The 25,141-nt window shown below is 45.1% G+C and overlaps 1 protein-coding gene across 11 annotated transcripts in view; it reads right to left on the bottom strand.

Annotated features, from left to right (window-relative positions):
* The window catches only part of ARID1B (AT-rich interaction domain 1B), a 413,974-nt gene that overhangs the window by 95,315 nt on the left and 293,518 nt on the right, over positions 1-25,141 (bottom strand). For all 11 annotated transcript variants that reach the window (XM_045009633.1, XM_045009635.1, XM_045009634.1 and 8 more), the window contains one exon: positions 13,489-13,578. In XM_045009633.1, coding sequence (XP_044865568.1) covers positions 13,489-13,578 — 90 coding nt within the window. The remainder of the gene's footprint in view (positions 1-13,488; positions 13,579-25,141) is intronic.

Here is a 25,141-nt window from a genome sequence, read left to right as displayed (position 1 = left end):
GGCAATTTTACTGCAGTGGAGAGATAGCATTTTCAGATTCTACAGCACAGTATAAAATGCTAGATCCGGCCTGCTGGATGTGTTGATGCTGCCTGCATGCCATATTCAGATTCTGCAGAATGTAAGCGTTGATGAAAAAAAAAAAAAGAGTTTCTGTCCTTCATGACTGCAAACAAAACCTTCCAAATGCAAACGGAATATAAACTCAAGCAGTGTTGCTTTCTGAGACTGGAGAGATCAGACACAAAAGGTGTCTGTTTCCTCTTCTCTCCATTAATCTATTTGGGCGGAGAGGGTTAATGCTAAAGCCTAATGACAGCTTAAATGTCAGATTTAAAGAGATAAGGATATTACACCATTGCTTGTATTAGTGGTGGAATGGAAGAGAGTAAAAATGAAGCCCAGAGATGAGTATTGGGAAACTGGAAGTTGCTGCAGGGAAGGAAATGCAGAAGAAGGAGAGATATAACGATAAGGAAGTGGGAGAGAAACAGACAAAGGAGTTTGGTGAAAAGAAGAGGCAAAAAAAGGGGCAGTGGCTCTAACTATAAGCATATTTTCCCCACTGTGAGATACTGAGCGTGACAAAGTATTGAACATTTAATAAATTATTATTGTAGTGTGAGGAATTGGGTAGTGTCCCTTTAAATAGTCTGTGAGCCCTCTAGAGGAAGCAAAACAGTATACACTGTAATGTGGGAAGACAAATCACGGTAGTCAAGGTCAAAAGAGATGCCTTGAAGACAGGGTAATACCTACTGGGAACTTCCGTACTTCCAGACAGGGAAAATTTATGTGAGTTTTGTATTCAGCTCTGTTTTGAGACAGACTCCTACATTGTAAAGTAGTTACTTTACTACACACACAAAACTTATTACAAAAAATCTGTGGTCAGAGGACATCACTGTAACTAATTTAAATCCTAACATAATAGTTGGCATGAAATAAATGTTAATATTTCCAACAGACACCACCTGTATCACACTCCTGGGATCCATTTCAATGAAAAATTCTGTACTAGCTGCACTAGAAGTCTTTTATTATACAGATAGTAAACCCACTTCTATATCCAGTAAGCACATAAAGTACACAGCCTTCCTATTCACAATGGACTTTTTAATCTATATGACATGGTTAACTTTCCAAATGTTGCACTGGCTAAAAAGATTAATCAGCCAGGCTATCATCACTCCTAATACCTTCTTGAACATCCTGGCTATGGTGGACACACTAAAAGGCTATAATTTGTATTAGTAGTGATGGCTTCCACAGGTGATGTGGAGGAATGATTTGCGACAGGGCCTGATGGGTATGTGCAGATACGTTTCTTTCACAACCACTGACATTGGAAGGTCTCCTGAAGATACTGCAACAAAAATGGAAGGAAGAGTCTCCATCCCAAATGACCTCTTGTTCAGCTTCTTGAGGTTTTGGTTTTGGTTGAATTGGACAGCTCCTGAATCTTTGTCTGACCACAAATCAAAGGGAGTGGAATCCTCATGAGCTTTCGAGCTGAGGGACTGGTTCTATTGCCCGCCTCCTGGTTTCAGAAGATGTGAGATTTCTCTCAGGATAGTTTGGTGTTTCTTGTTATCTTTTGAGATTGGAGAGGGGAGGAAGTTATGATGTGATGGAGCCTGGAGATGCAGAGAGAGCATCTGTGCTACATTATCTTTTGTTCCTAGCTGTCTGAGATGAGTTAGAACCATGCCCTCAAAGGTGGGATATCCTGCCCCCTAAGGCCTATTTCTGGAGAGAAATAGGTTGTGTTGCAGTCCCACTGCTGATGTGGACGGGAAGGAGGGATTGGACTGGGTCCTGATCTGGATCTCCCTGAGACATGGCCATGCTCGCATGGCGCCATGGAGAAGTCCAAGCTTGCTTCCAAATATCTGCAGGAAGCCCAAATATCTTAGAAAGGAAATGGGTTCATGATCAAGAAATTAAAGTTCTCACACCAAAAAGAAAAAAATGCATCAGTTTTAGGAATCTTATCAAGAGTGGCAGGGAACAGCTGGCATACATTCATTTTTCCTTACTTGCACATTTTCCCACAAGTGTTCAGCTTCATTTTATAACCAAAACAAAAAAGAATAGATTTAAGATGAAGGTTTTTTGATTTTTTTTTTAAAGAAGAGAAGTAGGATTACATTAGGATTAGGATTGAGTGGGAATGGGGTGGTCAAATAACTAGATTGCATCAGATGTGTCAGTTTGTGTGACAAGTTTGCTACTTTTAGGAAACTGCTGTAAAACAGCAGTATGCTTAGCCTTAAAAAATCATCATGGAAATGTACTCATCAAAAAAAAATCTATTTATTGTAATGGTGGAAAAAATTATATTTTACTAGCCATCAAAATAAGAAATTACTTGCCACAGGAAAATATGCAAGTGGGATTTGGTAAGGGTGAACTATTTAAAGAGTAGCTGAATAAAGTGTATGCTGCTGTATTTTTAAGATGTATAGAACTTTTTTATTTAGATATTTCTTTTTAAAAAAATAATCTTTTTATTAAGTACACAATCCATAAAGGCCTTAAAGTTGCCTTTGCATTTTTCAGGAAACAAGTGAAATTGTAGCAGACTACCTATTAACAGCTATAAAATTAACTTAAGATAAAATACATTTGTACATTCAAATCTGTGAATTTTCTTTTCCTTCAGAAAGGGCTAGAAAAAGTAAATGGTATTTTTACAGTATCCTACACATCACTGATACTTATTTGTGTCTGAAACGTTTATCACAGAGATTTACAATTTTACTTTTTCTCTTCATATGTATGTACATATATATATATATATAAATAAACATGCTACTAGACACTTCATGAACTAATGCACTCAGACTCACTTAGGCCATGTCTAGACTACAGGCATTACAGCAGCACAGTTATGGCACTGTAGTGCCATAGTGTAGATTCTTCCTACAGTGAGAGAAGGGGGTTTTCCTTTGCTGTAATCCATCTCTCTGAATGGTGGTAGCTAGGTTGATGGAATTTTTTTTCCACTGACATAGCCATGCCTGCACTTGGGATTACGTTGGAATATCTATGATGCTCAGGCAGGGGTGTGAATTTTTCACTTCCCCTAACTGCTGACCTAACTTTTAAATGTAGACCAGGCCTAATACATATTTGTACAATGCCCACCATCACTATTTATTTACTGAATATGGCTACATTCCAGGGCTATCTATCAAGCACTAATCAATTTCCAAACTGCAGTCCTAGTATGTACTGGGTTCTCCTTTAAGATCTGAGAGGGACTCTTTCAATGCTTCATATTTGGTTTGAACTCTGGAGAGCCTCCTTCCAGGACATGACACTCAGGGCATGTCTACACTACAAACTTAAGTCAACCTAATATAAGTCAACTTACAGCCACTGCAGCAATTACTGCGGTGGTTCTCTACCCTCCTTCTGCCAGTGGTGCATGTCCTAATGAGGAGCGCTTCCATTGACTTCAGAAGGGCGGTGTGGGGGGCTGAGAGCCTGGGCTCTCAGCTCTGTGTAGCTCCCTGCTGGGAGCCCAGCTGCCTCCCCCTCCCAGGCTCTCGGCTCCCTGCTCCCCACCAGGAGCACGGCAGCCACCCAACGGAGAGCTCTGTGTGTAGAGCCTAGGCAGCTGTCAGGCTCTGGGTAGGGAGCTGGGAGCCTGGGCAGAAGCCCTGCTCATAGACGGTAGCCAGGAGGCAGCTGGGCTGGAGCTCCCTTCCTGCCCCAGGGTGACAGCCTGAGCCACGTAAAAGACCATAGTTAGAATCACATTTTGCACATGATTTTGTTTATTTTTCTTACTTGCCCAGGAGCAGAGATTTTTATTAAAAGTTAAAAGTAGGGGGCAGGGCGCATGTTGAGCTGCTTTCCTAAGAGAGAGAGGAGGCACAAAATCCTTTTTTGTATTTGATCTAATAAACGATTAACAGAACACTACATACAAACATTTGAGAAGTGGTACCCTCCTCTGAACTGAAGGGTAGCAATATTATAAAGTCAATTAGAAACAGAATCAAAAGAGCAATGGTGAAGCCAGGGTGCTCAGTTAATGGCCCCTAAAAAGACATCTTCTTCCACTTCATGAACTATCAATTCCTGTATTCTAAAAAATGCTGGAGGATCTAAAAATTCTATGGGGGAAAAATACTCAGGGTTGATGTAAGCTCTCACTCATCGGTCATTCTACAATCAATTCTAAAGCATTTTGGGAAAAAATATTTTATTTCTGCCATAACAACTATGCAGAAATCAAATTTCTACATTCAGCTGTTTCATTAGCTAGCATGAACCTCAACTTCTTCTACAAGTGCATCAGGATGCCACTAAAAACATTCAAGGTTCTTTGGGCCACAATAACACACAACATGTTTTCTCTTTGGCACCTTGACAATTTATTTTCATCTTGGCATCTGCTATTATTTGCAGACTGATTGCCTTGTTTCTTTGCACCAGTTCAACAAAAGATGTTTCTTTGCATGTGTGAAATAATAGTCACACAACACACCACCTTAGCAAAATCATCTCCCACTGCAAAGACAGCGAGAGCTATTGCTCCTCTTCACAAAGAGGCCAAGTTTCTATTTGGGGGGAGGTAGGGATATTGGATCTGTTGCATTTATTTAAAAAAATATTTTTCTATTATGCTTTAATATCTTACAATATCTTTATTGTTTATTTTTCAACCAGTTTCTCTTGACAATGCCAGTAGCTTTGGGGAAGATGGAAACTAATGACCTAGCTAAGGCTTTAACCCAGACCCCCTAGTGTTCTACCAGCTGTGCTCTTAGGTTAACTGGCTGACTCTCTCTCAGTTCTTTCTCTGATATTACAAAACCCTGTGTAGGTATGGCATGCATAATACTTAAATTTCTTTACACCCCCAGCCCTGCTCAGCTACTGCCTTGCCTTGAAATTCACATAATCTATCACTGATAAACTGGAATCAGGGGTAGGGTCAGACAGATTACCCAGATGGTAGCTTGGGAAGAAAAAGCCAACCTTTCCTTATGCAACTCTTGCCTAATGCTCTCTGATGTAAAGTTTAAGTGAAGCACTGAGGAAGAGAAGCAAAAACATTTGTGGAGTCCTCAACACACTGACAGAGGCAAAGATGACTGTTCATGTGCCCCTTAATACACTATTTCACATGCAAACAATGTATTATTGCAGCACACATGGTACATGATGCCTTTTGCCATGGTGCTTTGGAAACTGGGACAACAGTAAACTGTAGTTAGAAAACAAATCCACAGTAATTTCACCTGGTAGCATGCCTTGAAAAAAACAAATCTGACCATCAATGTGAAAAATTCTAAGGAGTCTGTCTGCTTTATACAACTGACATTTGTCTATTTCCCCCATAACATGCATACTTATGAAAATAAAAGATGAAAGAGTGAAAGGAAGGGCATTTTTCAGTGTGTTAATCTGTAGGGTCTGCAGGCTTTATGGTCAGAACTTCAGGTCTGAAAAATTTAGTATGCTGGAGACTCAGGTTCAAATCTCCACTGGATTTCTTAGCACTTCCCCCTCTTGTGAGGTAAATATACCGAATTCCATGAAGTATGCAGGGTTTTGAGGACAAAACCATAAATATATGTAGTGTGTCCTGTCTGTCTTACATGGACATAAAATGTTGTGTGACATTTTTCATAAATGAAAAATTAGCCCGTTGTCTTCAGCCCCAAAATGTCCCTGTCCTCACACTGTTGTTTCTGGCAGCAGCTCCTCAGTGATAAATATATATATTGCAGTTTGCAAAGCCATTTGGGATCCTTTAGAACAGTGGTTCCCAAACTTGTTCCGCCACTTGTGCAGGGAAAGCCCCTGGCGGGCTGGACTGGTTTGTATACCTGCCGCGTCCACAGGTTCGGCCGATCGCGGCTCGAACCGCAGCCACTGGGAGCCGCGATCAGCTGAACCTGCGGACGTAGCAGGTACACAAACCGGCCCGGCCCGCCAGGGGCTTTCCCTGCACAAGCGGCGGAACAAGTTTGGGAACCACTGCTTTAGAATGAAAAGACCAAAATAAACATAAACTATTGTTAAATATATTATTTAGATCTCAGATAACTTATGTATTGACTTAAAAAGAAATAGGGAGCTTAGATTAGCCATTCATTATTTTTAGGGAGGCCTCGTATAAAGGTTAATTAAGGTAACGTAAATACCAAATATCTTTGAAATTATAATGCTGCTCAATAGGCAGACCAGAGACAGCTCAGATGTCACAGGCCATGATAGGAAGCTGTCCCAAGGATAGCGATAAGACTCAGTAACTTTACAGTAAGCCTGGTGACAGGAACGACAACTGTCACTTTGTCAAGTTCTTCATCAATGACTGGTTGTGGCTTATTTCACTCCCAGACCCCAGAGGCAGAGAATTCAGAGGCTGTCTAATGAAGTCAGTGAAACTTTTCTGTAGAGGAGTCTCAGTGTTAGCAACTGTATAAACTCCCTTAGACTAATTCAATTCCCCTCCCCTAACCTCAAAAAATGATTTCCCAATTTAATGTAAAAGATGAAATAAAGATTCATTCTCCATATAACTATATTTAACATCAGCAAGAAAAGAGCAATGACCAGATGGTAGTGTACAAAATTTATCTGGAGATTTGGTTCCAGGTTTTGATTGTACCAGTCTCATTATTTACTCTGAACCTCACTTCTGTGGTTATGAAGTTTATTAAAGTGGCTTATTATCTCTCCTAAAACATACTCTAGCCCCTTTCAATTCTTCTTGCAAAAAAGACAATACTGCTGTATATTTAGCATCATGCCACAACTGATCAGTTCACTCCAAAGCTGAAGCTGGCTGGTAAGGGAAATATGTCTGATATCCAAATCCAATCTGAAGCCCACGTCCATCAATTGCTGAAACTGGCATTTGGATTCTTTAAGAATTAACTTGGTTTGGCATCGTGCATCACTTAAAATATTGTAAAACAAGTAAAGCAACAGTCTCCCTTCAACATTTGCTATGCAACAGGCCAAAGGCCATTCAGACTCTAATGGCCCAAAGCAGAGGACAAAGCAGAGACTTTGCAACCCAGCTCCCCTGGTTATTCATATGACTTGCATCTAAAGTGACCAGACAGCAAATGTGAAAAATCGAGACAGGCCTATATAAGAAAAAGACCCCAAAATCGGGACTTTCCCTATAAAATCGGGACCTCTGGTCACCGTACTTGCATTATTCCAGAAAAAAATGCAATGGTAAAACAACCAGACATACTGATGACACCTTTCTCCCCTTAAATGTTGTGTGTGAAATAAGTGCTCAGGAATGTGACAGTGCTGTCCAGAGACATACAAAGAGCCAAATTCTTCTCTAGTGCAAGTCGGTAAAACCCATGCTCACTTCAACGGGAGTTACACCCAGGCTGAATTTGGTCCTCAACGAAACCAGGTGCAGCACAGGTTTCCCCAACACAATTCTGCCAACTCTTTGATCACTTTTATATGTGCTTGTGTCTCCCCTTTGGAAGAAGGGGGAGGAGGAAGAGCATTGAGACTGTTCAGTAATGCCATTCAAGTTGAGAAAAACTGTTTTTATGGGGCATCCTATAACTAATAAGTGCTTCCAAAAATCTGTAATGGCTTCAGCTAAAATCTGCTCTGTGTCTAACATGAAACACTTCTCTGGTTGTCCAGAACACAATTCACCTAGTAGCAGGATGCTGGGCATAAAGATTTGTTCCACGTTGGCATGCATGTTGGCACGTATGTCAGATTGAGCTAGCTCTGCTGCACTCACCCACTTGGAGAAATGGGTGAAAGCAAAAGGCACCCAAACATAACTGTGGCTTTGCACTCTGGTGCACACCTTGAGCACCTTCCCTTTTAAGAGCCTGAAACACTTCAGCCTACATCAAGTAAACTTATTTCCAAGTCTGATTTAACCTTAAGTGGTATAATCATTAACATGGCAAGCAGAAGAATTTTAATGACAGGAATCATTTCATTCTTTGGCTCCTCTGTGCTCTGAGTAGATCCCAAATCCCCAAATGAGAGCAAAAATGCAAGGCGGAGGGGGGAGCTTTTTAAGATCTAAAAGCAAACTACCGTATCTTTTTTGTTGCAATCAGAGTTCTTTGATCTATTTTTTCTTCTTGCTTCTTTCTTTTCTTTTTTTTTTTAAAGATGAGGAATAGATTTCAGGGAAAAGAGTCTCTATCATCAAATGTCAGTATTAAACCATATCAGGATTTGTGGAGGAAATTTAGGGACAAATTCCCAAATTGGAATCTATGTCATCTGAACAAGTAAAAATATTTATATTTTATTATAAGAAATTAAATAATGGTGAAGTTTGTGTAGTGACAGTATATATGTGAAGAAAGAAAATAACTTGAAAGGGGATAACAAAAACTTCATGAAATCTAATGAGTAAATCTGCAATTTATAGTTACAGAAATTCAGTTTGCTGTTTAGTTTTTTGTAGGGAAGCACAAAGAAAACATCAAAATGCCTGATCACATCCCATCTGTTACTACCTCTTGCTGGATAACATCTCTGCTGCCAAAAAGCCATTTAAATTTACTACATTGCAGCTACTGATAAATATCACTTCTGTGAAGATCTAATACTAAATAAGGACTAGATTTGGAGATAATGCTTACACGCAGCTGTGTCAAACAGATCCAGATTTTGCTCAGCACAACTGGATCCTATTTGTTACCCATTTTTCTCCTTTGTGATATGATTTTAAGCAAAATATACTATAGTACTATCCCCCTCCCATGACAGGCTGCAGCAGGTAAACCATGTAAATAAATAAAGCTAGAAGTGGGAAGGATGACAAGAAAGATACTGGGAGGAGGAGGAGAGAAGAGGACGGTTACTGTTCAACAATTTCAGAAGCTCTCACTCTTGGCATCTTCCATGCAGATCTGACAGGCACAGAATGGTGCCATGAAACTGCCTCCAGCAACGGAATACATTTTCCAGCACATCACAGCAACTGCATTGGCATCAATTCTGCTTGCAATCCATGTCCAAACAGAAAAGTTCTCAGTGGTCCTATTTCAGCATATCTCAAGGACTAATTAAATCCTCATTACGATCTTCTAATTATTCCAGTGCTCTGGGATTTCACTGAGCAAGTCCCTGATGGTGCATTAGATGAAAAGGGTTAAATAACCTGTGTTGATTCTGAGACTCCAGATCTATTTCAAGACCTTTAGCATATCATCAGCATTATCATGAATATTTAACTATACACCGCTGTGAAAATTATAAGGGGAAAACAATTAAAGATTTTTTATAAATTAATTCTGACCCATATTCATTTGCCCTAATAAATAAGGCTTCTTTAAGTATCCCCATTATGACAGCATATGCTAGAGTAGGAGTATGCGGTCATTTACTGTTTCCATTACGTTCAGTGGTGCTGAGAAGTTCCCAATTTACTATTTTAATATAAATAAGACTGAAACTTGGCATGCAATTTTTGAACCCAGATGAGAATTTTAAAAAATAATTTACTTAAATAGGAGAAGATGAGTTTTGTGAGCTTTTTTAGGATACAGGAAAGAACTTTTCGTTTGTTCTGAGGTAAAAAAAAAGTCAAATTTTGACCTTATTGTAAAATATACTTTTGTATTTGTAAAACAAACAAATAAAATGATCAGGCTACTATAATAAGGGAAGGATTGTAATCTAGTGTTTGGGCTAGGGAATAATTAGGATTTTTAGATTCTATTCCCAGCTCTGGCATTAATTCATGTTGTGACCTTGAACAAGTCACCAAGACACAGATTGTTAAAGGTATTTAGATGCCTAGCTAACTTCCATTGATTTCAAAAGGCATTAGGAGCATAAAGAGCTTTCAAAATCTATCCCTTAGGCCATATTTTCAAAATAGTGTTTGTTAATTTTGGATGTCAGTTTTTGTATGTCCAATCCGAGACACCTAAGGCATGATTTTCAGAGGTGCTGCACATCCACAATACCTACTGATTTCTACTGAAATACTGGATGCTCAGCACCTCTCAAACTAAAGCACCTAAAAATTGAGGACCTCAGAATTAGTGGATACCTCAGTTTACCTATTTGTAAAAGCAGGTTCAATATTACTTACTTCACCACCATATGGAAGCATTGTGAGGCTTAAATAATTGATGTTTGTAAAACACTTTGAATTAATTGTATGGAAGCAGAGAAAATGACACCAGTGTATAATCTGGAGTAACTCTACTAAAATCAGTGGTATGACTGAAGACTGAATTTGCCCCATCAAGCTAAAAAAAAATATTATAAACTTGGCATCAAAAAGATATGCAGCAACCACTTTTGTGTAATTTCTTGTGGCACCATTCATATAAAACAACTTATTTTGATAAAATCCTTAGAGGTTCCATTGACTGTGTATCAAATCTAAATAACTAAAGGACACGAAATGTGAATGGAAGTGAGCAGCATGAACCAAATGTTTCCACTGGTATCGTACCAGGTCAAAGGAAGTATGGACCAGATATGATATGAAAGATTTTCAAAATCATTTGCAAATATAGATAACTTCTTACACTACTGCTAAAAAAAGTAAGAAATAAACGACATAAAAAGTAATTTGAAGGGCTTGGCATATCCAAAACTTCCTATTACTGTGCACATGAACATAGATCACACACACACACACACACACACCCCATATAAAAAAACCCTGCTTCCTTGATACTGCACTTCTACAGTATGGAATGTACAGCCTGAGGCTGGCAAACATGAGCAATCCCAGCTGGGTGCTGAGTAACCATGGAAAGAAGGATAAAATACTATCAAACACTTTCAAAATAAAATAACTAAGTGTAAACATAATGGTTCAGTGTGGGGCTTTAGGATTTAGAAGTGCTGTAGCTCAAATCCTACCCTGTCAATCAAGCTGCAGTATATCTGACTAATAATATTTTTTTCAAGTGTTGAGGGTATGGGATTCCATTCAGTAAGCCATTAGAAACCCTTTGTTCATTCAGTCATTTATCTAAACAAGGAAAGAAAAGTTAGGTGATGTGCTAGAAGGAACAAAAACACCTTATCCTAAATTGGAGGGTCACTTGGTGTTTTTGCTGGAAATCATTCATATCAGTGAGCCAAGTGTTTAAATTACTGTAACAGATGCCTGCGGATCAGGTGTCTTCAGCAGCAACGATTTTCTGCTCAGTTTTTATCAGTAATTGACAAGCACGTTCCCTTTGAGCCCCACCTTTCCCCCTCCAAGTCAGTGGAAATCAGTTCAAGCAAGCAAAGGAATCAACTAATGTAACAGCCTTTTTAAAAGGTGAAGTTTTCCATTTCAAAGGAGCCTCTAATCAATGATAGGGCACAAAAGGGAATGTATGCATGTTTATGTGTGTACTGCATAGCCTTTACAGAAGCTTTGGGGATCATGTTCTGCAAAATCAATATAACCTAGCTGGTTACAAATTTCATATCTGCTGCATGAAACAAATGGACATTTTATACAAGTTGGGTCACATGGATTGTGTGTAGCATGCTAGAAGCCTCAATTTATAACCAAACAGAAACAAAGCACATTGCATATTACACAATGCAAAAGTTATTAAAATACAAATCCCAAAGTTACAGCTTAAAATATGTTTTTTAAAAATATACCACTAGGTTCAGCTTCCATCTGTGAAGAGCCTTTTGTGTGACAGCACTGGGAAGAAACCTAGGCCAACTCAACCTTGTTTATACATTCTGGTTTCCCCACTGCTGTTCACCGATTTGGCTTTTTAGTTTTGGCAGCTGTCTTCTCCCTTGTTTCAATTTTGATCCACCCCACGCCACCTTTCCCCGGCCGGGCACTTCAACCACAGAGTACCACCTAATTCCCCTCTAGAAAGGTGATCAAGAGATTGACCCACACAACAAAGTTAGAGCATCCCACTCATCCTTAGCATCATTAACCCATTCTTTGAAGCCTAATAATATATCATAAGATCAGCCATACTGGGTCAGACCAAAGGTCCATCTAGCCCAGTGTCCTGTCTTCTGACAGTGGCCACTGCCAGGTGCCCTGGAGGAAATAAACAGAACAGGTAATCACACCCATTCTCAGCTTCTGGCAAACAGAATGTATCCACGCTGTAAAAATACATTTTGTTAGGCAGTGCCACATGCTATGCTGAGACTTTACAATCAAGAAACGCATATATCTTTTGAGATGCTTGGGCCTCTGAAGCCCCTGGCCTGATGCAATCCCACTGTTTTATGAGAGTCCATCACATGCAATATACTGCATTAGTACTGGCTAGTGAAACAGTTCTTTCTCCACCATATGGATCACTCTAAACAATTTTTATGGTGGAACTGAGGCCCTGTGCTAGCAATGGATTGTGTTTAAAGGTGACCTGTAAAGTAAACACAACAACTGAGTTAAGCCCATAATTATATACTAAATGTTCTCTGCTAACCAGCATCCCACGGAGGAGGCACACTTCAATACAGAAAAAACTTTTCAATTAACCGTTTCCCCCTCTGTCTGAAATCCTCTTAGTACTTCCTGGATGATATCCCAGAATGCATCATTCTGTCCTCACTTATACCATGGGTTTCACTAGCTGCAAACAGACTTCTAGAAGTATTTGCGGAGTCACAGAATGGGATCTGGGATATCTTCAGTACCAAGACTATTGTAGTGGTGGCATTTAACACAATTCTGTCCTTATCTCAGATGGCAAGTTGGTTTTATAAAATTGTTGCTAGCACATTTCAGTCATAGTGTGGACAGCACCTCTGGTTCCATAGTTATTTTGCTATAATCACTTTATGAAACTGGGATATACTATTATCCTGGGGTGGCAGGGTTATAATACAGTTGTAATGAGAAAAAACCCTGTCCACATTGGTGAGTGAACCTGTGCTAGCCAGCAACAGCCCCGCTTGAATGGGGTTGTTGCTATCCAACTTTTCACTACACTGTGAATAGGATCCAACACTTTTTGCAGGTAAGGGGTGGACGGGTTGGGATCCTGAACCACTCAACCCTACCAGCTTGTTTCCCCCTCCTCCTTTTCAGTGTAAAGGGATTTTAAATTTCTTTCTAGAATTAGACTGTAGACCAGCCATGGCCTACATCCAAAGAGATGGGATACATCAGAGTTTTGCTAAAGTGAGTAAACTGTGGTCTATAAAGCAGATAATATTTCTATTCTACAGACATCAAATTCCAAGTTAGATATTTATAATTCAAGTTTATTTTATTTGAATTCTGAAGAACATTAAGACTTAGCAGCAGAATCCTTTTACAATTACTGCTATTTACAGTATTTTGAAAAAGGCTTGCATCCAACTGTGTTTTGGTAAAACCCCCTATTCACTTACTCTTCCCACAAGAGAATTAAGAACCCTACACAGTCTATTTAAATGAAGGTTGTCATTATTCTACTGAGAGAAACGAACTTAGAGAAATTCCACCACGCTGATGAACTCCTGAGAACAAAAGGTATATCTGACATAAACTAATAAATAAATAAATAAATTCTAACAAACCTCGATCTTGTGGCATTGGTGACTGGCTCAAGGCAGGATGAGAGCTGGATTCTGATTGACTACCAGGAGGCTGAGGTGGCATTTGACTACCTGCAACAAACAGAGAGAAAATTTAAAAAACAGACCAAAACCTGTTACATTTTTTTAAACCATTGAACATCAAAGAATGTACCAATTGTATACATTAAAAGACACAGCTCAGCAGGTCTAGCTTTTTTCACAACTTTTTTTTTTTTGGTAACCCAAGGAGGAAGTGTGCATAAACATATTTAGCAACAGGCATGCCGAAATGTTCAATTTTGTATTGAGCGAGTTCCCAACCTCACTGACATGATCCAATTTACAGCTGTAAATCTCCTGACACATATTTCTGTTAGAGAATTTAACAAAATCCAAGTCTGCTGAACAATAGGGCTCACCCTGCCGAGTTTAAACTGGCCTCCAGCCAAGCAGACATGGACTGCTGCCAACAATATAACCAATGAAAAATCCAGTCAATACAGAAAAGACTAATAACAACAGTTTAAAAAAATATTTCAATGAATCGGTGGACTTAATATATTTGAATGTCCAAGAGTAACGCAGAAATAAAAAACGAAAGTATGCACATGCTGTGAAAGCGTGGTGTATGTGAGATCAGATAGAGATGGGGTATATTGTTATTCAAAGGAAAGGCCAACATTTACTCTTATTAAAAAATAGCATGGTATCTTTCATATACACAAAGAGCAGATATGACCCAATTTTAAGTTCATGTTAAAAAACACCACCACCCTCACAACCAGTAAACTGCATAGATCACAGTTTATCTATCCTGCAAGGTTAAAGAGCACAGACAGCACCGTCAACATTTTCACCACCTGTTATTCCAAGGAGACCAGACTTTCAAACCAATGAGGTTTAGAGCACTAGAGCTTTCCTCCTTCAACACTATTACACAGCAAAGCAGGGACTTACTGTCATGGGCGGTGGGTATAATAGGCCAGGGGAGGCTAAATCTTCACTGGCGCAGCCGCCACCAACCCACTGCTGGATGCCTGGGCCATGGTGGCCCCGCCTGCGCTCTGCCTCTTCCCCTCCCTGCTCCGTCCCCTTCCCCAAGGCCCCTGTCACCTGTTGCTGCTTGGTGAGTCCCTCCTCTCCTCCAGTCCACTCCCCCTCTCCAGTGGTCCCGGCAGCTCGCAGCATCCCTCCTCACCCCCACGGCCCTGCAAGGGAGGGGGTGGAGGAGAGGAGAGATGTGGGGAGTAGTGGGGGTGGGCTCACTGGGGAGGGGGTGGAGGAGAGGAGGGACAGTGGGCTGTGAGGACCTTGCAGGGAACAGGGGAAGGAGAGGAGGGACGCGCTGTGTGGCGGTGCTAAGCGGAAAGGGGGCGTAGTGAGGAATGGGATGGGGATTGGGGCAGAGTGGGGGTGGAGTGTGGGTGGGGCCACAGGTGGAAGAGATGGGACAGGCAGCTCCCCTCTCCCAGGGGAGGCATCACCCTCTGCCCATGCTTATTCTACTGATGAATAACACTAGTGAGCCACTTCCCTGGGATGCATCTCAACCCTCAACACAGTGCTAAGCATGTAGGATCAAGCACCAACTCTTGTGCTGCTGTAAAATGGTGACAGTTTCACACCAACCAATCAAATTGCCACAGCCTAAGGAGAAAGGAGAGCAAGTCTCAGGTGCGTCTTGGGATTTTCATTCATCACTGATTTTGAGATGTGGCTGCTCCTGACAGCCAAAGCAGCTGGAGGACCAGCTCAGATTAGGCAATAAAAATATATTTTAGGTGGTCAGACACTGCAGCGATGAGTGTGGTATAAACAGTAGCAGAGAGATTTAAACGCCTCCTCATCAGAAAAGACGGTTACTCACCTGTAGTAACTGGTGTTCTTCGAGATGTGTTGCTCCTATCCATTCCATTGTAGGTGTGCGCGCCGCGCGTGCACGGCTCTTCGGAACATTTTTAGCCTAGCAACTCCGGCGGGCCGGCTGGCGCCCCCTGGAGTGGCGCCGCCATGGCGGCGCATATATACCCCAGCCGGCCCGTCCGCTCCTCAGTTCCTTCTTGCCGGCTATTCCGACAGTGGGGAAGGAGGGCGGGTCTGGAATGGATAGGAGCAACACATCTCGAAGAACACCAGTTACTACAGGTGAGTAACCGTCTTTTCTTCTTCGAGTGATTGCTCCTATCCATTCCATTGTAGGTGATTCCCAAGCCTTACCTTAGGCGGTGGGGTCGGAATGAGACGTGGCGGAGTGTAATACCGCAGAGCCGAAGGCTGCGTCGTCTCGAGATTGTTGCACCAACGCGTAGTGGGAGGCGAAGGTGTGGACAGAAGACCAGGTGGCCGCTCTACAGATGTCCTGGATGGGGACATGGGCCAGGAAAGCGGCCGATGAGGCGTGTGCCCTCGTCGAGTGTGCGGTGAGTCGGCACGGGGGTACGCGAGCAAGCTCGTAACACGCTCTGATGCAGGACGTCACCCAGGAAGAAATCCGCTGCGAGGAAACTGGCTCGCCTTTCATGCGGTCGGCTATTGCCACAAACAGCTGGGTCGAACGCCGAAAGGGCTTTGTGCGGTCGATATAGAACGCGAGAGCTCTGCGGACGTCGAGGGTATGCAGCTGTTGTTCCCGAGGCGAGGCATGCGGCTTCGGGAAGAAGACCGGGAGGAAGATCTCCTGGTTGAGATGGAAGGCCGACACCACCTTGGGGAGGAAGGCCGGGTGTGGTCGGAGCTGCACCTTGTCCCCGTGAAAGACGGTATACGGGGGACCCGCCGTCAGGGCGCGGAGCTCTGAGACCCGTCTGGCGGATGTGATTGCCACGAGGAAGGCCACCTTCCAGGTAAGGTGGAGAAGAGAGCACGTAGCGAGGGGCTCGAAAGGTGGGCCCATGAGCTGGGCGAGGACGAGGTTCAGATCCCATGTCGGAGCAGGAGGACGCACCTGCGGGTAGAGACGGTCTAACCCTTTAAGGAATCTTGATACCATCGGGTTGGAGAAGATAGAGCGACCTCCTATAGCTGGTCGAAATGCTGACAGCGCTGCCAAGTGCACTCTGAGGGACGAGATTGCAAGACCTTGACCTTTGAGGTACCAAAGGTAGTCGAGGACAGTCTGGATGGGGGCCGAGAAAGGGTTGATACCTCTCTGGTCGCACCAGAGGGCAAAGCGCTTCCACTTGGCGAGGTAAGTAGTTCGCGTTGAAGGTTTCCTGCTTTCGAGCAGCACTTGCTGCACCGCCGCGGAGCAATCTCTCTCTGCGTCGGTTAACCACTCAGGAACCAAGCTGTAAGATGCAGCGATTGCAGGTTCGGGTGACGAAGCCTGCCGAGGTCCTGGGTTATGAGGTCCGGCCACAGCGGAAGGGGAATGGGTTCCCGAACCGACAGCTCGAGCAGCAGGGTATACCAGTGCTGCCTCGGCCAGGCCGGAGCGACAAGTATGATGCGGGCGCTGTCTCTCCGGATCTTGAGCAACACTCGGTGGACGAGCGGAAACGGAGGGAACGCGTAGAGAAGAGGCTCTGTCCATGACAGGAGAAACGCATCCGAGAGGGAGCCTGGAGCTTGACCTTGGAAGGAGCAGAACCTGTGGCATTTGCGGTTGGTCCGTGAAGCAAAGAGGTCTATCTGGGGAAAGCCCCACCTCTGGAAGATGGAATAAGCGACATCTGGGCGAAGGGACCACTCGTGAGAGGCGAAGGACCTGCTCAGGCGGTCGGCCAACGTGTTCTGCGCTCCCGGCAGAAAAAACGCTTCGAGGCGAATCGAGTGGGCTACACAGAAGTCCCAGAGGAGCAATGCCTCGTTGCAAAGTGGGGAGGACCGTGCTCCGCCCTGTTTGTTGACATAAAACATGGCTGTGGTGTTGTCCGTGTAGACCGCTACGCAGCGGTTCTGCAGATGAGCCCGAAAGGCGAGACAAGCTAAGCGGATGGCTCTCAGCTCCCGGACGTTGATATGGAGGGAGAGCTCCTGGGGTGACCAGAGACCCTGGGTGTGACGGTCTCCTACGTGAGCTCCCCAGCCGAGTGCCGAGGCGTCCGTCGTCAGGGTGATTGACGGACGAGGCGGGCGGAACGGAACTCCCTCGCAGACCGTTTCCGGGTCCAGCCACCAGGTGAGCGTCTGGAGAGCGGGCCTTGCCACCGTTACCACCATGTCTAGGGGATCGCGATGAGGGCGGTACACCGACGCCAGCCACATTTGGAATGGGCGAAGTCGCAGCCTGGCGTGTGCGGTTACAAATGTGGCCGCTGCCATGTGACCCAGGAGGCGGAGGCAGGATCGTACCGTCGTCGTCGGAAAGGCCTGCAGTGCCCGAACGAGGGAGGCCAACGTCTCGTGCCGAGTGCGAGGGAGGCACGCTCTGGCCAGATTGGAGTCGAGGACCGCTCCTATAAACTCCACTCTTTGCGCTGGAACTAAGAGGGACTTCTCGGTATTGACCAGCAGGCCGAGAGACCGGAACAGATGTAGAATCTCGGTCACCTGATGCGCCACCAGCTCGTGGGAGCGGCCCCGAATAAGCCAGTCGTCGAGATATGGGTAGACGTGGATGCGACGACGGCGGAGGGCTGCGGCGACGACCGCCATGCACTTGGTGAATACCCTCGGCGCGGTAGAGAGGCCGAAGGGGAGCACCGTGAACTGGTAATGAGCTCCGTTTACCATGAAGCGCAGGAAGCGTCTGTGGGGGGGGTAGATTGCCACATGAAAGTAGGCATCCCTCATGTCGAGGGCAGCAAACCAGTCTCCAGGATCCAAGGAAGGGATAATGGACCCCAAGGTTACCATTCGGAACTTGAGCTTGCACAGGTATCTGTTGAGCTCCCGGAGGTCTAAGATGGGACGAAGGCCTCCTTTCGCCTTGGGGATGAGGAAGTATCTGGAATAGAATCCCCTGCCCCGCCTGCTGGGAGGCACCTCCTCGATGGCACCCACGCTCAACAGAGACTGGACCTCCTGTAAGAGGACTTGCTCGTGAGAGGGGTCCCTGAAGAGGGACAGGGAGGGTGGGTGGGAGGGAGGGGGCGAGATGAACTGTAGGCGGTAGCCGTATTGGACAGTGCTGAGGACCCAGCTGTCTGATGTCACAGATGACCACGCCTGGAGGAAGTGGGAAAGGCGATCGGAAAACAGAAGGGGTGGATCCTGATTGGAGAGAGGTTGGCGGCCCTCGGGCGTCCCATCAAAAGGGCGTCTTTGGGCCTTGAGGGGCCTTGGACGATCCCTGGGCTTGGTTACGCCGCCCGCCCGATGGTCTGCGGCGGAAGGGGGCTGAGCGCCGATTGTTAGTCGGACGAGGTCTGTTAAACTGATAGGGCCGATAAGGTTGGCGCCGGAAGGATCGCCTCTGGGTGGCCGGCGTGTGCATCCCTAATGTGCGGATCGCCACTCTGCCGTCCTTTAGGGTCTGAATGCGAGTATCAGTTTTTTCTGAGAATAGACCCTGCGTCTCAAAAGGAAGGTCCTGGAGCGTATATTGGACCTCCGGCGGCAGAGTAGAGGACTGAAGCCATGCAATGCGACGCATGGTTACCCCCGATGCTATGGTCCTGGCACCCGAGTCCGCTGCATCTACCGCTGCCTTAATCAAGGTACGGGAAGCCAGCTTTCCTTCCTCCAGCAGCGCCGAGAATTCTCGGCGGGAATCCTGCGGGGTGAGCTCTGTAAATTTCTCTAGGCAGCCCAAGATGTTGAATGTGTATCTTGAGAGCAGAGCCATTTGGTTGGCGATGCGGAGTTGGAGTCCGCCCGCTGAGTAAATTTTCCGGCCTAACAAGTCCATGCGCTTGGACTCTTTCGACTTTGGCGCAGCGGCGGGCTGTCCGTGTCGCTCCCGGTCATTGACAGAATGGACAACGAGAGAGTCTGGAGCCGGGTGAACATAAAGGTATTCGTACCCCCTCGGGGGGACCGAATACTTTCTCTCAACTCCGCGTGCCGTAGGCGGGACGGAGGAGGGCGACTGCCAGATAGCGGCATTGTTCTTTTGAATTGTCCGGATGAAGGGGAGTGCCACCCTCACGGGGGCCTCCGCTCCCACCACGTCTGTGATGGGGTCATCCACCTCCTGGACTTCTTCCACGGGTAGGTTGATGGCCTTAGCTACCCTTCTGAGAAGGTCCTGGTGTGCCTTGATGTCAAGCGGCGGAGGTTCCGACGGTGCCGCCCCTGCGACCGCCTCATCGGGGGAGGAGGATGAGGAAGGACCAGGTAGCACTTCTTCCGGTGCCTGCTCCGTGTCTGCGGGAATAGGTGCCCGCGTTTCATGGCCCAAGTGCGTGCCGTGGGCGGCGGCCTGTGGAGTGGGGGACGGAGGCGGCCTGCTGACCGTGGCTACCGGTACCGACCGCACCGAGCCTGGCTGTCGCGGCGGAAGGGGAGGACCCAGTTCGTGTTCGGCCCAAGGCACCCAAAATCCCCATTGCTGAGGTCCATGCTCTGGTGGGAGGGACCCTGCCCGGAAGTCAATGGCGCTGCCATCAGGGGACGCGACTGAGGGCTCTCTTGATGGCCAGGGGGGGGCCGACGCGGTGGCCGGGCGGACGTCCGGTGCCGGAGTGAAGTGCCCCCGCGGTGCCGGCGGGCGGTGCCGGTCGTCATGAGGTGTAGCCGGCGAACGGGACCTGCGCGTGGCTCGGTGCTGGGAGGTCGACCGGCGGTGCCGGGAGCTCGACCTTCGGCCTCGGGAGGTTGACCTTCGGGCCCGGGAGCTCGACCGGCGGCCCCGGGAGCTCGACCTGCGGCGTCGGGAGCGCGAGCGACGGTGCCGGGAGCTCGACCGACGGTGCCGGGATGCGGATCTGGACCGCGTGCGGCGGCGCCTGGAGCGGCTTCGTGACTCTCGACGCCTGTCGCGGTGCCTGGAGCCGGACCTGGTGCGGTGCCGGCGACTGGGCGACCGGGATTTGGAACGTCGTCGGGAGTGCGACCGGTACCGCGACTGGGAGCGGTACCGGGACTGCGACCGGCGAGGGGACGGTGAGTGTCGTCTCGACGTGGATCGTCGTGCCCGGTGCGGCGGAGATCGATGCCGTGACCGAGACCGGGATCGAGATCTGGCGGCGGTGCTGCGATCAGCCCGGTCGGCCGGGGACGGGGGGCGCATCATAAGCGGCTTCCCCATAGATTTGAGAGTCCGCACCGGTGGCAACGGCAGCTGAGCGCTTGCATCAGCGGTAAGGTCAATCAAGTGTCTTGCCGTCGCGAACGCCTCGGGCGTGGACGGCAGCCTCAGCTCCTCCTCGGTAGGTACCGGGGAGCTGGGCGGTGCCGGACTCGACGGGCCTTGCGGCGCCGGAGTCGACGGCACGGTGCACGTTTTGTGCACAGCCTCAGCCTGCACCGTTACAGTCGGAGGCGGCTGGGCTAACGGTCTCTTGTGCTTCTCAGAGACCGTTTTCGGCACTTTGCGCTTCTTCCCCGGGGAGGGGGAGCGGTGCCAGGTCTTCGGTGCCGGGTGCCGAGGTGCATCGGTACCGGGGCGGCTGGGAGCGGTCGGCGCGCCGCTAGCTGAGGCAGTCTTTGGCGCCGTCGGTGCCGGTGCCGGCGGTTGGAGTGCCGACTCCATGAGGAGTTGTTTTAAGCGTGAGTCCCGCTCCTTCCTCGTGCGAGGCCTGAAAGCGACGCAGATGGGGCACTTGTCCGACCGGTGCGACTCTCCAAGACAGCGGAGGCAGGAGTCGTGCGGGTCACTCACCGGCATAGACCGCTGGCAAGCCGCGCAGGGCTTGAAACCCGCCGGTCCGGGCATAAGCCCGCACCGGGGCGGAAGAAGAGGGCTAACCCCTCTAATTCCCTAATTACTATTGTAACACTAACTATAGAACTATTAAGAAGACTTAACAACTATAATAACTATATACACTAACTAACGGAGAACGCTAAGCTGTGGAGGAAAGCAGATCACTCCACTGTTCCTACTAGCCGTCACGGGCGGAAAGAAGGAACTGAGGAGCGGACGGGCCGGCTGGGGTATATATGCGCCGCCATGGCGGCGCCACTCCAGGGGGCGCCAGCCGGCCCGCCGGAGTTGCTAGGCTAAAAATGTTCCGAAGAGCCGTGCACGCGCGGCGCGCACACCTACAATGGAATGGATAGGAGCAATCACTCGAAGAAGAATAAACAGATTATTTTCAGACTGATTTCCTTTTTAAAAAAACAGCAAGAATAAAGAACATGTCAAATAGATTTGTGCATGTAGAACGCCATTTTCTCTTGCTTAGCTACCACCCTTTTTTACTGGTTGAGGGGAAAATCCTGGAGTTATTTCTGTAGCCATAAGGATTTGTCCCAAAGAGTATCAGTAAGGATTGCTCTTTCTGCAGAACTATGAACTATCCAAATGTTATGGGCAAACAGGGTGACCAGATGTCCCAATTTTATAGGGACAGTCCTGATTTTTGGGTCCTTTTTTTACATAGGAACCTATTACCCTCCACCCCTTGTCCCAGTTTTTCACACTTGCTATCTGATCACCCTATGGGCAAACCACAGAAGGCAAGTGAAGTGCTATGTATTCTTTCTCCTCCATCTACACCGTGTCAGAGAAACTAGCCACAATTACAACAGCTGATTTTAAAAGATACATTAGATTTATATGCAATACAAAGAAACAAACTAGAATTTTTAAAGTAAAATATAAAAGTTGCCTAGCTATTTGAATGGAAGGTATTTGCACTAAAACTCATAGTATGCAGTATTATGATGGGATATGACAACTGCCTCATTTCTGCACTTCGCAAGAGTATGCAAATGGAAGTCTAGAGGCAGAGTTCTTTCTCCAAAAGACCAAACATGGCACTACTATGAAATATTCAGTGCCTGGGGCCTTGTATCCTCAGCCCATTTAGGAACTCTAAAGCATATGAGAACAAAATACTGACTTATTTTTTTATGTCACTCAGGAAAGGACTGTAGCAAGACAGTAAGTGCCTACATTATAATGAACACTTCTGCATGACAGAAAGGATTCAGTGACTCAAGACTGTAAATAAACAGTAATTCCATGTTAACACAGGGCACTACCACTTATACTGTGTATGCCTGAGGCACTGCTCTCAGACAGAATATTTCAAGTAAACCTAAAACATGTTTTATCAAAACCATCTATGACTTTATAAGTTACTAAAAGAGGCAGGGGTACTGCTGGTTGCATTGTACAGCCCCAAGATGGGAATTCCTTTAGGGTCAGGGATAGAAATTCCTTTGGGAGCTGTTAAAAATCAAATAGAAGATCTATGCTGTGTAGTTTATTTTGCATCCATTTACGATGAGCTTGTAAAATCTTTCTAACACTCTAATTTTTAACACTGATATTAATGTCAATTGTCGAGCAAGAACCTTATCCTGCATATACAGTCATGCAAGCACAGCACTGGCGAAATCAAACTTTAGAACTGAGCGTATGTAAATTAGGCACTACAGAAATCAATTTTATCTGCCTCCTCTAGAAATGTGAAGTTGGGAGTTTCTCAAATAAAATGATGGGCACCTGTAACCATTTGCACAAGTATTTATTTATTTACAAAGGGGGTACTTTGGAAATCTCCCCCTTATTTAATACAAGCTTTAGAACAAAATTTGGCTAAGTCACATGAGAAAATTATTTCTGTAAAGAACGAGCAGATCAACACTGCGAGCCTTGAAGAAAGATTAGCTCAACTGGTCCTGCTGTAGATTATTCACATGGTGAAATTCAACAGACTACAAAATTATAAATTAGACCAAAAGCAACAAAAGGAGAAGAATGCTAAGATCGCCATTTAACCCCTAAATGGTGACCCACAAGGGGAAAAGAGTTGGTGCTTTTTTGGTTTCTTTCGGATATATAAAGATGACCTACAAGGTTGTTTGTTTCTTTAAAAAGGTTTATCCTTTTTCTTTCTTTGATCATTGTTTTTATTATTATTTGTGTAGTGGTGGAACCTAGGAGCCCCAATCATGGAGCGGGACCCCATTGTGCTAGGGGAGTACAAACACAGAACAAAAAAGATGGTCCCTGCTGCAAAGAGTTTATAATCTAAATACCCTAGGAATTAAAGCATAATTAAGTGAGAACTGATATATATTTAAAAGGGTTAAAATTCTGGGGTTTATTGTTTATTTAATACCCATTTAACTAAAACACTAAGGAGAAAAATTTCATTGGCCTGATTGTGCAATGTCCGATGGGTGGGCGAATGCTGCACTTAATGGGGCTCTTTGCAGTCACAGAGGTCTACCCGTGTGGACTGTGTGTTGCAGAAGCAGGGCCTTTGTTATGAATTCAAGTCCCGCCAAATCTTCAATGTGAAGCTTATAAAACTCCTACTATGCATTTTTGAGATGCCAAAAAAATTTTCAGCACAGCTAGGGAAGATCAGACATTCCAGATATTTCTAAGGTAAAAAACAATCAAAAGAAAGAAGTAACTGCTATTAAAATAACCTACCAACCCAGCCACCCTTTCTGGCCTTCAGACAATATATCAAAAAGAAGCAAGAATGGGCAAAAACCTTCCATCCCCACTCCCCTGTTAGAAGCTACTTTTAATTTCATATTAACTGATTTTTCTATTTAATTTTGGAAAGAAAATTGCAAAGAATGCAAACAAGTGTTTTCGTACATTACCATAGCTTTTGTACATTACTGTAGCTATTTGAAAGAAAAAGAACAACATTTTTTTTTTCATTGGCAAACTATTTTGACCCAGTGCAATACAAATGGAACAGAGCTGAACTTTTCCCATGTTTTTGTGTAGCACTGTTGCTACATTGATGAGGTATTCCCTCTGCCAGAATTTATGCAGGATAACCACTACTGTGTATGTTGCATAGCATTTTTATTATGCAAAATCACAGCAAATAGAGTAATGTGTGTTAAAATACTTTGCAATGACATGCTATTCCATTTCCGTAGATTTCGTACAGTCACACTGTCACATGTAAATCTTGGTAGCAGGAGTGCCATTCAAATCAGTAGCACTGTGTACTAGCCAAACTGTATTATAGGTAGTGTGGAATGCAGTGCCTATAAAAATCTTTATGCAACTACTGGTGCATACACAACAGAAGCTTTTAAAATTTAGATAACAATCTTTTCAACTTTGTTGTTAAAATACCAAAAGTGGGAGCCCACATTACGTTATAATTGCCTACCAGACTGTATTATTTTTAAAAATCAACTTTTTATTAGAAAAAATGAGAGAGAGAAAGAGGAGAAATCATTTTAAATGGTTAATAATATAATGACAGACTATGATTTTTCTGCATATAAAAATAGGTTAGGTTAAACTGTTAAATATTTTGTATGATGGTTTGAAACAAAGGCAGAAAGGGTTAAATTGCATCTTTCAGAGAGGTGGACTGAACAGAGTTGGGACATACCACTTAAACTGAAAAAGTACTAAAAAGAAGATTGTATCAATGACACTGCAATATTATCATCACTTTTCTACTTTCCACATCTCAGTTCTTTGCTCCTGCTGCCAGCTCACACTCTGTCTGACTAGAATAAAGCCGGGGTCCTCACACCTGTTGATGTTGTAACTGCAGGTTAACTTGCATTCTGAGGGCCAGGTTGACATCTGACTAATCTGTGCTGCTCTAGCAATGCAAAGTAGCTGTAAACTCAGTTTACCCAGCTGTTTAAACCAGGTTTATAGCTA

Source organism: Mauremys mutica, chromosome 3 (genome assembly GCF_020497125.1).
Source record: "Mauremys mutica isolate MM-2020 ecotype Southern chromosome 3, ASM2049712v1, whole genome shotgun sequence".
Classification (NCBI taxonomy): domain Eukaryota; kingdom Metazoa; phylum Chordata; order Testudines; family Geoemydidae; genus Mauremys; species Mauremys mutica.
This window is presented reverse-complemented; position numbering and strand designations above follow the sequence as displayed.